The 12,935-nt window shown below is 43.4% G+C and overlaps 1 protein-coding gene across 1 annotated transcript; it reads left to right on the plus strand.

The window, feature by feature from the left end:
* The first annotated feature begins 7,394 nt into the window (after nt 1-7,394).
* LOC112077884 (sorting nexin-4) lies at nt 7,395-11,039 on the plus strand. Its single transcript, XM_070441863.1, has 5 exons — nt 7,395-7,417; nt 7,461-7,560; nt 9,851-9,996; nt 10,130-10,244; nt 10,612-11,039. Exons 1-5 carry the CDS (start codon nt 7,395-7,397, stop codon nt 10,657-10,659), a joined length of 432 nt encoding a protein of 143 aa, XP_070297964.1. The 3' UTR covers nt 10,660-11,039.
* The last annotated feature ends 1,896 nt before the right edge of the window (nt 11,040-12,935 follow it).

The raw sequence follows: 12,935 nt of genomic DNA on the forward strand, positions 1-12,935 counted from the left end.
TTTCCGCTTCGTCTTTGTCGGATTTCTTGTTGATGTTTTTGCTGTTCTGTGACTCACTTGTTCCGCCCTGTCGTGTTTTCTGCTTCTTCAGATTGCTGCGTGTGAGCAGCGTGTCTCTGTCAGCTAGGCCTGTGCCCTTCCTGAAGCGACCTGCCAGTCTGTGGGGTCGCGTCTCCAGTCGTTCCTCTCCTACTGACGAGAGGCTTTCAGGTTTCTGTTCTGGGATTCCTTGAATAATATCCAGGAGAATTATTGTTTGTGTTTAGACTGGAATAAAGCTCTGTTTCTATTACGATGCGCTTTGTGGGTCCTATTCACCAGATACACTACCTTACAGTGTAGATAGTCGGTACATACCGCATGTGGATTTGTGTAAAGCCTGCTTCTACATACAGTATGTTGTCTGTATCCTGTTTATCAGCTCTGCTTCTACCGTACAGTATGTGTCTGTTATCAGGTTTATCTTTGCCTGTTATTCGGTTTATTGTGGCAGCACCCATTTCACCAAGTTCAAATTCCTTTATATTACAAATAGTATTGGCGAGTTAAATAGGTGATTCTAATCTTCACAGTCTATACCAGCGACAGGACTCCTTATTCTTCGAAACCGAGATAAAGATCACGTGACCCAGAATCGCTTATCTTGTTTGTCAATAACAAGCGTGTCAGAAGGCATGGCGGATGGCTGGGAAATTAAAGAGTCACGCCGATTGGAGGAGATGAAATTTACTAACACAGGTGTGGAGGAATAACCAAGAATTAACACGGTAGATAACGCAAATCATTTCTAGGTTTATTGTCTTGTGTTTTTGAAATTGTCTCTTTTGCGACACGAACTAATTGTGCCTTTGTCCACGGCAAAGACTGGATGGCATGCGATACAGAAAATAGAACAGCCCTGGTTCGACAGTACAGTAATGTATTCCGTTCGGGACATCCAGGGCAAGGCCAGCGGCGATACATTGGATAACTACGCGCCTGCTGTTGGCCTACCGAATATAACCTTGTTTGTAACAATACTGCACACGACTATGAGTGTTTTGAAGATTGAAAGACCTTATCTATCCAAAATAAAACCAGATCTGATCTGTGCTACTGGCCAAGAGGCTGTTCGGCACGATTGGTCCACTCGCAGCATTCCGAAGAAGAGAATGAACGTCACGGTATTATACACATGGACGTCTTAGACAACGTATGTGTTTATTACTAGCAACATTTCCAAATAGGTCCAATGGATTGGCACAAGGGATAGGAACAATCTTAATCTCTTGATATATTCTGTTGATATGCGTCCTCTAGAGCAGGGTTTCTCAACACTCCGGTCCTGCCCGCCCATTCAAACCAATTCATCATTCAATATTGGATTATTTGAATAGCTGCTTTAGAGCTAGGGCACAAAACGCAAAAACGTGCACCCACGTGGGGGCCCCAGGACCCGAGTTGGGGAAACACTGGCTTCTAAACTCCTCTATTCACTAATTCACTGCCTATTTACTCTCCCATGCACTCTGTTTTGTACAGATGGTGGAGGAAGGATCCACCTCTCCTGCGGCGAATGGAGATCAGTGGGGCCGAGGCAAGAGAAAAGAACATGGGAAAAATACAGTGAGAAACATGCAAGAGATATCTCACAGTGTACCTCATAGAAACTCGGTGAGAGAGCGGGACCCCGTTTGAAAATGAAGCAGGATGGCAAAAAATAGCCTTGCGCTCCCAAGATTAAAACATGTTCTCGTACACATGACGCTCTTGAACCTGGATTATCTGAATGTGGTACAAAATAAGAGAGATTTCAGATCCTTCTGGTTAATCTGATGCTGAGCTAGATGTTGATGTTTCTTCTTTCAGACTCCATAGATTGCAATAACAGAGGCCATACACCCCAGCGCAGAACTCTCTCTGGAGGAGATACAGGGAATTTGAGATTCTCCTGGAACAATATTTGTTAGTCACCGTATACCATTTATCGTGGGCCCGCGTGTGCCAGAGCAAGAGGGTGAGCTAAATTCAGACCTGATGGCCACATCGCTATACCTAGTAGCTCCTTTGCCAGAGAAGAGGTGAGCCTAAATTCAAACCTGATGGCAACACTATACCTAGTAGTCCTTTGCCCACCGAGAAGAGGGTTGAGCGAAATTCATACCTGATGGCCACATCTATACCTAGTAGTCCTGTGCCAGGAAGAGGGTGGAGCTAAATTCAAACCTGATGGCCCACATCTATACCTAGTAGTCCTGTGGCCAGAGAAGAAGGGTGAGCAAATTCAAAACCTGTGGCCACATTTACGTACGGCGACGGCGGCGCGCGTGTACAGGTGGAGTACCGACTGCACTTACTGCATGTGGGCGTGGCAGAGAAGAGGGTTGACTAAATTCAGACCTGATGGGCCACATCATCTATACCTAGTAGTCCTTTGCCAGAGTAAAGAGGGTGAGCGCCATGTAAAATTCAGACATTATGCTATCGTACAGTCTATACTAGTCCAGTCCGTGTTTGCCAGAGAGAAGGGACGCTGATAATTCCAGACCTGATCGGCCACATTTATAGCTGTATCCTTTCAGAGAAGAGTGAGCGTAGAGATTCCAAAGTCCTGCAGGCCACATCATATGTCACTAGTATGTCCTTTCGCCAGAAACGAGGTGAGCTAAGATCAACTGAATGGCGCCACCGTATAATATCCTGCAGAGAAGGTAAGCTATCACCTGATGACAGTTACTATAGCTGTCCTTTTGGCCAGAGAAGGAGGGTGAGCTAAGATTCACCTCTGATGGCACAATCTATACCTAGTAAGTCCTTGCCAGAGAAGAGGGTGAGCTAACATTCAGACCTGATGGCCAACTATACGCTAAGTAGTCCTTCTGCCAGAGAGCAGAGGTGAGAGCATAAACTTCAGACCTGATGGCCAATCTATACCTTAGTAGCCTTTGTCCAAGGCAGAGAAGAGGGTGAGCTAAATTCAGACCTGATGGCCAATCATCTATACCTAGTGTCCTTTGCCAGGAAGAGGGGGCTAAATTCAGACCTGATGGCCACCCATCTATACCTAGTAGTGCCTTGTGCACAAGATGAAGAGGTGAGAGCTAAAATCAAACCTGAGGCCCACATCATATAGCCTAGGTACGTGTGCGCCCTTTGCCAGAGAAGAGGGTGAGCTAAAATTCAAACCTGGATGGCCCATCTGATACCTAGTAGTCCTTTGCCAGAGAAGAGGGTGAGCTAATTTAAACTGATGGGCCCACATCTCATACCTAGTAGTCCTTTGCCAGAGAAGAGGGTGAGGCTAAATTCAGACCTGATGGCCACATCTATACTAGTAGTTCCTTTGCCAGAGAAGAGGGTGACTAAAATTCAAAACCTGATGCGCCACATCTATGACCGTAGTATCCTTTGCCAGAGAAGAGGGTGAAGAACTAAACTTCCAAACCTGATGGCCAATCTATATCATAGTCCCTATTCGCAGAAGAAAGGACGGTGCAGCTAAATTCAAACCTGATGGCCACATCTATACCTAGTAGTCCTTTGCCAGCGAATGTAGGGTGAGCTAAATTCGAAACCTGAATGGGCCACATCGATACCTAGTAGTCCGTTTGCCAGAGAAGAGGGTGAGCTAAATTCAACCTGATGGCCACATCTAGTACCTAGTAAGTCCTTTGCCAGAGAAGAGGGTGAGCTAAATTCAAACCTGATGGCCACATCTATACCTAGTAGTCCGTCCTGCCAGAGAAGAGGATGTGAGCTAAATTCAAACCTGATGGCCACATCTATACCTAGTAGTCCTTTGCCAGAGAAGAGGGTGAGCTAAATTCAAACTGATGGCCACATACTATACCTAGTAGTCCTGTGCCAGAAGAGAGGGGTGAGCTAAATTCAAACCTGATGCGCCATCATCGTATACTAGTAGTCCTTTGCCAGAGAAGAGGTGAGCTAAATTCCAAACCTATGGCCCATCGATACCTAGTAGTCCCTTTGCCAGAGAAGAGGGTGAGCTAAATTCAAACTGATGGCCACATCTATACCTAGTAGTAGCCTTTGCCAGAGAAGAGGGTGAGCAAATTCCAAACCTGATGGCCACATCTATACCTAGTAGTCCATTTGCAGAGAAGAGGGTGAGCTAAATTCAAACCTGATTGGCCACATCTATACCTAGTAGTCCTTTGCCAGAGAAGAGGGTGAGCATAAATTCAAACCCTTGATGGCCACATCTATACCTTAGTAGTCCTTTGCCAGAGAAGAGGGTGAGCTAAGTTCAACCTGATGGCCACCATCTATACCTAGTAGTGCCTTTGCTCGCAGAGAAGAGGGTGAGCTAAATTCAAACCTGATGGCCACATCTATACCTAGTAGTTCGCTTGCCAGAGAAGAGGGTGAGCTAATTCAAACCTGATGGCCACATCTATACCTAGTAGTCCTTTGCCAGAGAAGAGGGTGAGCTAAATTGCAAACGCTGATGGCCACATCCTATTACCTAGTAGTCCCAAGCACCACACTGACTGCAGTGTTGGGCCTTAATACCCACAGAATGTATAGATAGAACACATTATAGATATATATATACTATATCTTGTGGTAATAACCCTTGTCTGATTTCTACAGCAGAGTTTGGTTTGGGCACAAGCTGTCTGCAGACAAGCATGGACCCAGACTTTGTAGAGAGGCGCAGGATTGGTCTGGAGAACTTCCTGACTTTCGCGTGGCCTTCCCATTCGGTTTCTGTCAACAAATGACAAAATCCATAACCACTTCCTGACTGAGGTACGATAGCCTATCAGCTCACTCCATCACGTTGACGTTGTATTGGAATGTTTTGGAGAAGGATTCAACATACATTTGTATTTATTTATTTGTACTCTACTTTTAAAACTTTTCATTTCCTCCTCCCTCTCCCGCAGGAACACAGTGTGGAGAGGAGGTGGTGTATGGAGACAGGGTTCCAAGCCAAGGTACCTTCAGAGGCATTTTTTTACTTCGTGAGATGTTCTATCTTTTACCCCTATATGATCTTTACTCAGTTACTACCTATCTTATTAAAAGGAGTTGTGTCCTTGAGCTGTTCCCGTCTATTTGAGTTTCTGTATTACATCATGTTCTGTGTGGACCCCAGGAAGAGTAGCTGCTGGATGAGCAACCGCTAATGGGGATCCTAAGAAAAAAAAAGAAAAAATCGTATTGAATCTATTTTGATCCACCCAGTGGTACATCCATCAGTGGTACACCATTGGTTGTGTTTGGTTTATAATTGCATTCTAACGTAAATTCTGTGGTGCTTTTTTCTAGGCAGACTCCAGGATTAAAAGCTCGTGAGTGGTCAAACTTTCAGTGGTAGCACAGAAGCCCTGACAAGTGAAATCAAGTCTTTCCCAGTTTTAATAAAACAAGAGATTGAGTCAAAGACAACCTAGTGGCATTATACATGTATTACATTACTTCCACTTTTACTTAAAGTTGAGTTAGTTAAAAGAGGTGTAAAGTTAGTCGTGTTAATTTGAAGCAGTGTTAAGTTGAATTCGAGTAAAGTTGTAATTTGTGTAAAGAAGAAATGGTGTTAAGTGTATGTATAAGTTTCATTTGTGTGGAAGTCGGGTAAAGTCGTTGTAACATTTGTGAAGTCGGTTACATTTGAAGTCGTGTACATTTGAAGTTGTTGTAAAGGTAATGTTAAGGTTGCCATTTGTCTTCCTCTATCTAGGCGGTTCACAGAGATGAAACACCTACAGCGATGAGCTCCAGGCTCTCACCTCCCAGCTGCTCAGAGTCAGAGCAGTAAGTCATATAATATACCATTTATTCAGATGCTTTAGATCCACAGTCACTCTGCTCCTCTCATTAGTCTGAAGTTATATCGTTGGAACAACATCTCCTCTTGTTTAAACATTTAACACAGTCACGTTTCATTCTCCAGAGAGTAGCAGGACAGGCTCTACGGCGTTTACAAAGTCCATGGAACTACGGAGAGTGTTCAGGTAAGATACTTAGTCCAGCAGGGCGCCATGGTTAAGAGTGTTAGGTAAGAGTACTAGTCAGCAGGGAGCCAGTGGTTAAGAGTGTTCAGGTAAGAGTACTAGTCAGCAGGGAGCCAGTGTTAAGAGTGTTCAGGTAAGAGTACTAGTCAGCAGGGAGCCAGTGGTTAAGAGTGTTTCAGGTAAGGAGTACTAGTCAGCAGGGAGCCAGTGGTTAATGAGTGTTGGGCCAGCAACTGAGCCGAGTAGGTGAACAATCTGTCGATGTGCCCTTGAGCAAGGCAACTTAACCCTAACAATAAAACATGTTGTATTTGGATATGAAGAAAGACTGATATGATATTGTTGTGGGATTATCTGACTTTGTGTGTCAGTGAGTGGAGTGCCTTAGAGAAGGAGATGGGAGATGGTCTGACTGATCTGACTGTTTGTGTGTCAGTGAGTAGAGGTGCCTTAGAGAAGGAGATGGGAGATGGTCTGACTGATCTGACTGTTTGTGTGTGTCAGTGAGTGGAGTGCCTTAGAGAAGGAGATGGGAGACAGTCTAACTGATCTGACTGTTTGTGTGCAGTGAGTGGAGTGCTTAGAGAAGGAGATGGGAGACGGTCTACGTGATCTGACTTTGTGTGGCAGTGAGTGGGAGTGCCTTAGAGAAGGGAGATGGGAGACGGTCTGACTGTTTGTGTGACAGTGAGTGGAGTGCCTTAGAGAAGGAGATGGGAGACAGTCTAACTGATCTGACTGTTTTGTGTGACAGTGAGTGGAGTGCCTTAGAGAAGGAGATGGGAGACGGTCTAAACTGATCTGACTGTTTGTTGTGACAGTGAGTGGAGTGCCTTAGAGAAGAGATGGGAGATGTGTCTACAGAGTGCTGGACACCATATGGATGCGTGAGTACTCTCCATCTGCCAACAGCTGTTTTATCTAACCTGTGCTGAGCCTGCTATTCTAATGTAGATTTGCACACAACCTGCAATTTAGGAACCACAATGGAAATTAGGGAACACAATGGAAATAATTCATATATTTTTAACTGGCAAATAAAATCAGCCTGGTATTCTAATGCAGAGTGCACACATCAAGCAATTTAGGACTACAATGAAATAAGATATATATTGTTTTAACTGGCTAATAAAATCAATCAATCTGTCATTTGTCCCACAGCTATGCTGCCTCAGTAGATGATATCTTGGAGGAAGAGGAGCGCTACGCAGACCAACTGAAGGAATACCTTTTCTTGCGCAGCCTTAAGGTTGGTCCTATTGCACATTATGGCTAATCAATCAATGAAATTCAATCCAACCAATGAATCATATTTTGTGAAGGGATTCCAGAACCCTGTCCCCTTATCAGGTAAGAGGGTAATGCACCAAGTAGAAGGTTCTGACAGTGTAAAAATATCTCCTCTAAACGGGCCAACTTGTGTCCCAGGAAGTAATGCTCTATGGTTTTGTGACATTGTATGGGCCTCCTGTAAAGCTGCTGCTGTCTGTTTTCCTACAGGGCTGTGTGTAGGAAACACGAGCTGACCCAGTATGAGCTGGAGACGGCCTCCTCAGACCTCATCTCCAAGAAGCAGCAACGGGAGGAGCTGGCCACTGGGGTATTCAATTCAATACAACTTTATCGATACCCTCAGGGGCAATGAAGAAAGCCGTAGGTTTAGGCGAAGTCTAGTTTATCTACTGTATCCTGTTATAGGAAAACTAGGGGACTCCAACTGAGATGGTGATCTCTTGTAAGAGGCAAGCTCTTGTCTTTCCAATATTGGTACAGTATAGGAGTATAAGAGCATTGGCAAGGCCCAAGAGGTCTTGTTTGTCAAGTCATCTCAGAATCTTTGACTACATGTATTTTTCAAACCCTCCTATACAGTGGGGCAAAAAAGTATTTAGTCAGCCACCATTGTGCAAGTTCTCCCACTTAAAAAGATGAGAGAGGCCTGTAATTTTCATCATAGGTACACTTCAACTATGACAGACAATCACATTGTAGGATTTTTTATGAATTTATTTGCAAATTATGGTGGAAAATAAGTATTTGGTCACCTACAAACAAGCAAGATTTCTGGCTCTCACAGACCTGTAATTCTTCTTTAAGAGGCTCCTCCACTCGTTACCTGTATTATGGCACCTGTTTGAACTTGTTATCAGTATAAAAGACACCTGTCCACAACCTCAAACAGTCACTCTCCAAACTCCACTATGGCCAAGACCAAAGAGCTGTCAAAGGACACCAGAAACAAAATTGTAGACCTGCACCAGGCTGGGGAAGACTGAATCTGCAATAGGTAAGCAGCTTGGTTTGAAGAAATCAACTGTGGGAGCAATTATTAGGAAATGGAAGACATACAAGACCACTGATAATCTCCCTCGATCTGGGGCTCCACGCAAGATCCCACCCCGTGGGGTCAAAATCACAAGAATGGTGAGCAAAAATCCCAGAACCACACGGGGGGACCTAGTGAATGACCTGCAGAGAGCTGGCCCAAAGTAACAAAGCCTACCATCAGTAACGCACTACGCCGCCAGGGACTCAAATCCTGCAGTGCCAGACGTGTCCCCCTGCTTAAGCCAGTACATGTCCAGGCCCGTCTGAAGTTTGCTAGAGAGCATTTGGATGATCCAGAAGAAGATTGGGAGAATGTCATATGGTCAGATGAAACCAAAATATAACTTTTTGGTAAAAACTCAACTCGTCGTGTTTGGAGGACAAAGAATGCTGAGTTGCATCCAAAGAACCCATCCCTACTGTGAAGCATGGGGGTGGAAACATCATGCTTTGGGGCGTTTTTCCTGCAAAGGGACCAGGACGACTGATCCGTGTAAAGGACAGAATGAATGGGGCCATGTATCGTGGATTTTGAGTGAAAACCTCCTTCCATCAGCAAGGGCATTGAAGATGAAACGTGGCTGGGTCTTTCAGCATGACAATGATCCCAAACATACCGCCGGGCAACGAAGGAGTGGCTTCGTAAGAAGCATTTCAAGGTCCTGGAGTGCCTAGCCAGTCTCCAGATCTCAACCCATAGAAAATCTTTGGAGGAGTTGAAAGTCCGTGTTGCCCAGCAACAGCCCCAAAACATCACTGCTCTAGAGGAGATCTGCATGGAGGAATGGCCAAAATACCAGCAAGTGTGTGAAAACCTTGTGAAGACTTACAGAAAACGTTTGACCTCTGTCATTCCAAACAAAGGGTAATAACAAAGTATTGAGATAAACTTTTGTTATTGACCAAATACTTATTTTCCACCATAATTTGCAAATAAATTCATTAAAAATCCTACAATGTGATTTTCTGGATTTTTTTTCTCATTTTGTCTGTCATAGTTGAAGTGTACCTATGATGAAAATTACAGGCCTCTCTCATCTTTTTAAGTGGGAGAACTTGCACAATTGGTGGCTGACTAAATACTTTTTTGCCCCACTGTATAAGGACATAAGTAACCTAGCCTGGTCCCTCTTTGACTTCATGTCTTCTTCAAACCCCTCTATATAAGGACATGTCCCAGACTCTACTTGTAGTCCCAGACTCTACTGTAGTCCCAGACTCTACTGTAGTCCCAGACTACTGAGTCCCAGCTCTACTGTAGTCCCAGGCTCTACTGTAGTCCCAGGCTCTACTGTAGTCCCAGGCTCTACTGTAGTCCCAGGCTCTACTGTAGTCCAGGCTCGTTTGTCATGACAACAAACACAGAGAGGCCAAAGCATCAACAGACTGGACCAACAGCAGGCATGGGGTCAATTCCATTTCAATTCAGAAAATAAGTCAAATTCCAATTCCAAATTTTCCTAATTGAAAAGCATAGGAGAGAATCTGGCATTTCAGTGTACTTCTTGAATTAGACCACCAGGCTAGTAATGCCCCTCCATTCTCTGTCTGTCCGTCCTCAGATGGTACGGACGTTCTCCTTCAAAGGAATGACCAACAAGCTGTTTGGTCAGGAGACACCAGAGCAGAGGGAGGCTAAACTCAGCCTACTAGAGGAGCAGATCGTCCAGGGAGAYGAGACCGTCACAGAGAAAACAGTGGAGTGCGAGTGAGTCCCTCATGTTAAACCATGCAGAAATACCTAGATAGATAGATGGATAGACCACATGCTGAAAACAACTCATTGATAAAGTATGTAATATAGTGTGTGTGTGTGTGTGTGTGTGTGTGTGTGTGTGTAGGGAGTACGTGAAGGGTGCGTGGGTGGACATGCAGCGCTTCAAGGAGCAGAAGGACAGGGATCTGAGGGAGGCTCTGATTGGCTACGCCGTCATGCAGATCAGCATGTGTAAGAAGGTGTGTCACACTCAGGTGGAAGTCTGGAAATGCTCTTAGTATCTATGAGGGTTATTTTCATTGGGCACCAAACGGACAAAAACTGACTCAAAGACAGAGGGACTACCTGGACTTGTCCAATAAGAAACTGTAATTTTCGTGTTGCTTTAAATACCACTCTCAGAGTTGTGTTCATTAGGCACCAAACTGAAGAACACGGACTGAAAGAGAGAAGGACTACCTGGACTTGTCCAATGAGAGACTTTTGTTTCAAAACGCGTTGCAACGGTGTGCCCTACTGAACACAACCCGCTTGTTATAAAGTCAAAGGCCAATGTTGTTAGGACCTAGTTCAATTTCTGTGTTTTATGTTCTCCTCTCTGTATAGGGCATTCAAGTGTGGACCAATGCTAAGGAATGTTTCCACAAGATGTAAGGGGGTCGGGCCGTGGGTCAGCGACGACGTCTATGGTACGCGTGCACAACAACTTCACCTTTTGACCTTCACATGGAAACAGAACCAATGTTGTCACGGCAACAAGCCCCAGCTGGCATAAAGTTACAYGGCTGCGTCTCAATACTCAGTCCACTACTGGCTGCGCTCCAGATAAAGTGGGGAGGTAAGGAAGCCTTTCAAGACATGAGATGCAGTCCGGGACTATATTTTATAATGAGATATAAGGCACAAACATATCCCCTTGTGTTGATTTATTAAGAGAACGTGTGTAGTATCAGCAGGATAAAGGTTGTTTATTAAGAGAACCGTAGTATTCAAGCAGGATAAAGGTTGTTTATTAAAGAAACGTGTGTAGTATCAGCAGAGATTAAAGGTGTTGTTTATAAGAGAACGTGTGTGTAATATATGCAGGATAATGGTTGTTTATTAAGAACGACTTGTTAGTATCAGCAGGATAATAGGTTGTTATTAAGAGAACGTGTGTAAATCAGCAGGATTAAGGTTGTTTATTAAGAGAACGTGTGTAGTAATCAGAGAAGCATTAAGGGATATAAAAATGTTAGTATCAAATGATTTGTTATAAGAGAACGTGTGTAGATATCAGCAGAGATAGAAGTTGTTTTATTAAGAGAACGTGTGTAGTATCAGGATCAGACTGATGATATAATATAGAAGTTTAATTTATTAAGGAGGAGGAACGTCATCTACATGTTTATTTTAGTATCAGCGACAGTAACAAAAAATTAAGTCTTGAGTTATAAAGAGAACGTTTATGTTTGTTGTGTATATTCATAGAGATATAATGGTTTGTCATTATTTCAATTTTAAAATTAGAGAACGTGATATTTAAGTCATCAAGCATCAGGAACCATGACAATAAGGTGTTTATTAAACAATAGAGAACGTGTTTGTATTATTTTTATGTGATAGCTTGTTATTAATTTCTAATTATTATTATATATAACAGTAATCAGCAGAAAATTTAAAGAGGTGATTTATTTAACAAGAGGAACGGGTGTTAGTAATTTTGTTATTTCATGTCATGTAGTTATCCAGCAGGATAAAGGTTGTTTATTAAGAGAACTGTGTAATAGGTATCAGCAGGGATAAAGGTTTGTTTATTAAGAGAACGTGTTGTAGTATCAGCAGATTAAGGTGTTTATTAGAGAACTGTGTAGTATCAGCAGATTAAGGTTGTATGGTGAGAGTGTAGCACGTGGGGATAAAGGTTGTTATGGTGAGAGGTAGCACGTGGGGGAGAAAGGTTATGTGAGAGTGTAGCACACGTGGGAGAAAGGTTGTATGGTGAGAGTGTAGCACGTGGGAGAAAGGTTGTATGGTGAGAGTGTAGCACGTGGGAGAAAAGGTTGTATGTGAGAGTGTAGCACGTGGGGATAAAGGTTGTATGGTGAGAGTGTAGCACGTGGGGGATATGGGAAACTTACTCCTCAGCCTGAAGTGTCACCACTTGTGCAGCCGATTGTCAATGCTTCAATGGCGCCGACTGGTAAGACGGCTTTCGGGACGGCGTCACCTGTGCTAGCGAAGCAGATGTCCTGGTTGGAGCATCCGTGTGAAGCCGATCAGGAGGAAGCGGTACTCGCTAAGCAAGCAGCATGACGTCAGTTATCAGGATGCTGCTGTTACCTTGGTTTACCTCTGAACTGAACTGGAAAAGAAACTGAATCAACTGTCAAAGGACTTCTGCCTTTTCTCTGCTTAAAGCACATGATATCATAATGTCGGTATGTGAATATTGAATAAGATATTATTTCAGAAAATGTCAAGGTACATGTATATAAGAATATTATATACTTTGACGTGTCCATCTATGTAATATATAACAGTGAACACAACCTGGGTTTGTTGGTTGAAGCCAAAGTATTAACTCACTAATTTAATCATAGTTTCTCAAAGAAAACATCTATTCTACATTGTGACTCGCATAATAATGTGATTTAAGGTCAGATTTGATCATCATTCATGTACATTCTTATCCAAGTTGAACTGAGAACATTTATACTGCATTGTATTTCAGCTTATGGTTTTAATAAAAATATTGTCTTCTACCATATTCCTACAGCTTACGGTTCCTCAGGCTACCACACATTTTATGTTGGCCCAGTATGATGTTTGAGGTATAGTGAGACAGCAGGTTGAGTAAACCCACTATGATGGTATATGTAGACAGCAGGTTGAGGTAACCCACTATGATGGTAAATAAGACAGCAGGTTGACGTAAACCCACTATGATG

The sequence above is a fragment of the Salvelinus sp. IW2-2015 genome, unplaced genomic scaffold, assembly GCF_002910315.2.
Source record: "Salvelinus sp. IW2-2015 unplaced genomic scaffold, ASM291031v2 Un_scaffold5020, whole genome shotgun sequence".
Taxonomy (NCBI): domain Eukaryota; kingdom Metazoa; phylum Chordata; class Actinopteri; order Salmoniformes; family Salmonidae; genus Salvelinus; species Salvelinus sp. IW2-2015.